A 526-nucleotide genomic window follows, 5' to 3' on the forward strand; every position below is an offset into this window, starting at 1 on the left:
TCACAGCGACACGGCGGAGCCCCTGGAGCGGCAGGTGGAGTGGCTGTGGGCAGAGCTGCTGCGGGAGCGGCGCCAGGGCCAGCTGCAGGCTGTGAACTTTGAGCTGGAGAGGAAAACCTGGCAGGAGGAGAAGGAGAAGGTGCTGCGGTACCAGCGGGAGCTCCAGGCCAGCTACATGGAGATGTACCACCGGAGCCAGGCGCTGGAGCGGGAGCTGCGGCAGCTGCGGAAAAAAAGGGGGTCGGGGCCTCCTCGCCGTGGATCGAGCGGGTGGAGTCCTCAAAGATCTGAGCAGCAGGATGCTGGTGGGACTGTGAAGGGGGAAGGTCTCTTGCTGCTGCAACGGGATGATCTCAGGGTCTGCACAGGGACTGTCCGCTCAGTGCTGCCCTGGGGAGAAGGACTGATTGCAACAAGGGAGCTCTTCCTTCTTGCAGCGCTCAGGATCTTCTGGGGGAGTATCTGGAGGGGGGGTGGTTTCTGTGCCAGGGTGGGGGGTCTTGCATGTGCCCCGTGCTCTGAATCC

At 63.5% G+C, this 526-nt stretch overlaps 1 protein-coding gene across 1 annotated transcript in view; it reads left to right on the top strand.

Moving 5' to 3' along the window:
* The window catches only part of N4BP3 (NEDD4 binding protein 3), a 2,478-nt gene extending 2,187 nt beyond the window's left edge, over window positions 1-291 (top strand). The window contains 3 exon segments of the mRNA XM_029084076.1: window positions 1-29; window positions 31-251; window positions 254-291. The exon segment at window positions 1-29 is cut by the window's left edge and continues 362 nt beyond it. Of these exon segments, the coding sequence (XP_028939909.1) occupies window positions 1-29; window positions 31-251; window positions 254-291 (288 nt within the window).
* Window positions 292-526: the final 235 nt, after the last annotated feature.

This window comes from Antrostomus carolinensis, unplaced genomic scaffold, assembly GCF_000700745.2.
Source record: "Antrostomus carolinensis isolate BGI_N321 unplaced genomic scaffold, ASM70074v2 scaffold36803, whole genome shotgun sequence".
NCBI lineage: Eukaryota > Metazoa > Chordata > Aves > Caprimulgiformes > Caprimulgidae > Antrostomus > Antrostomus carolinensis.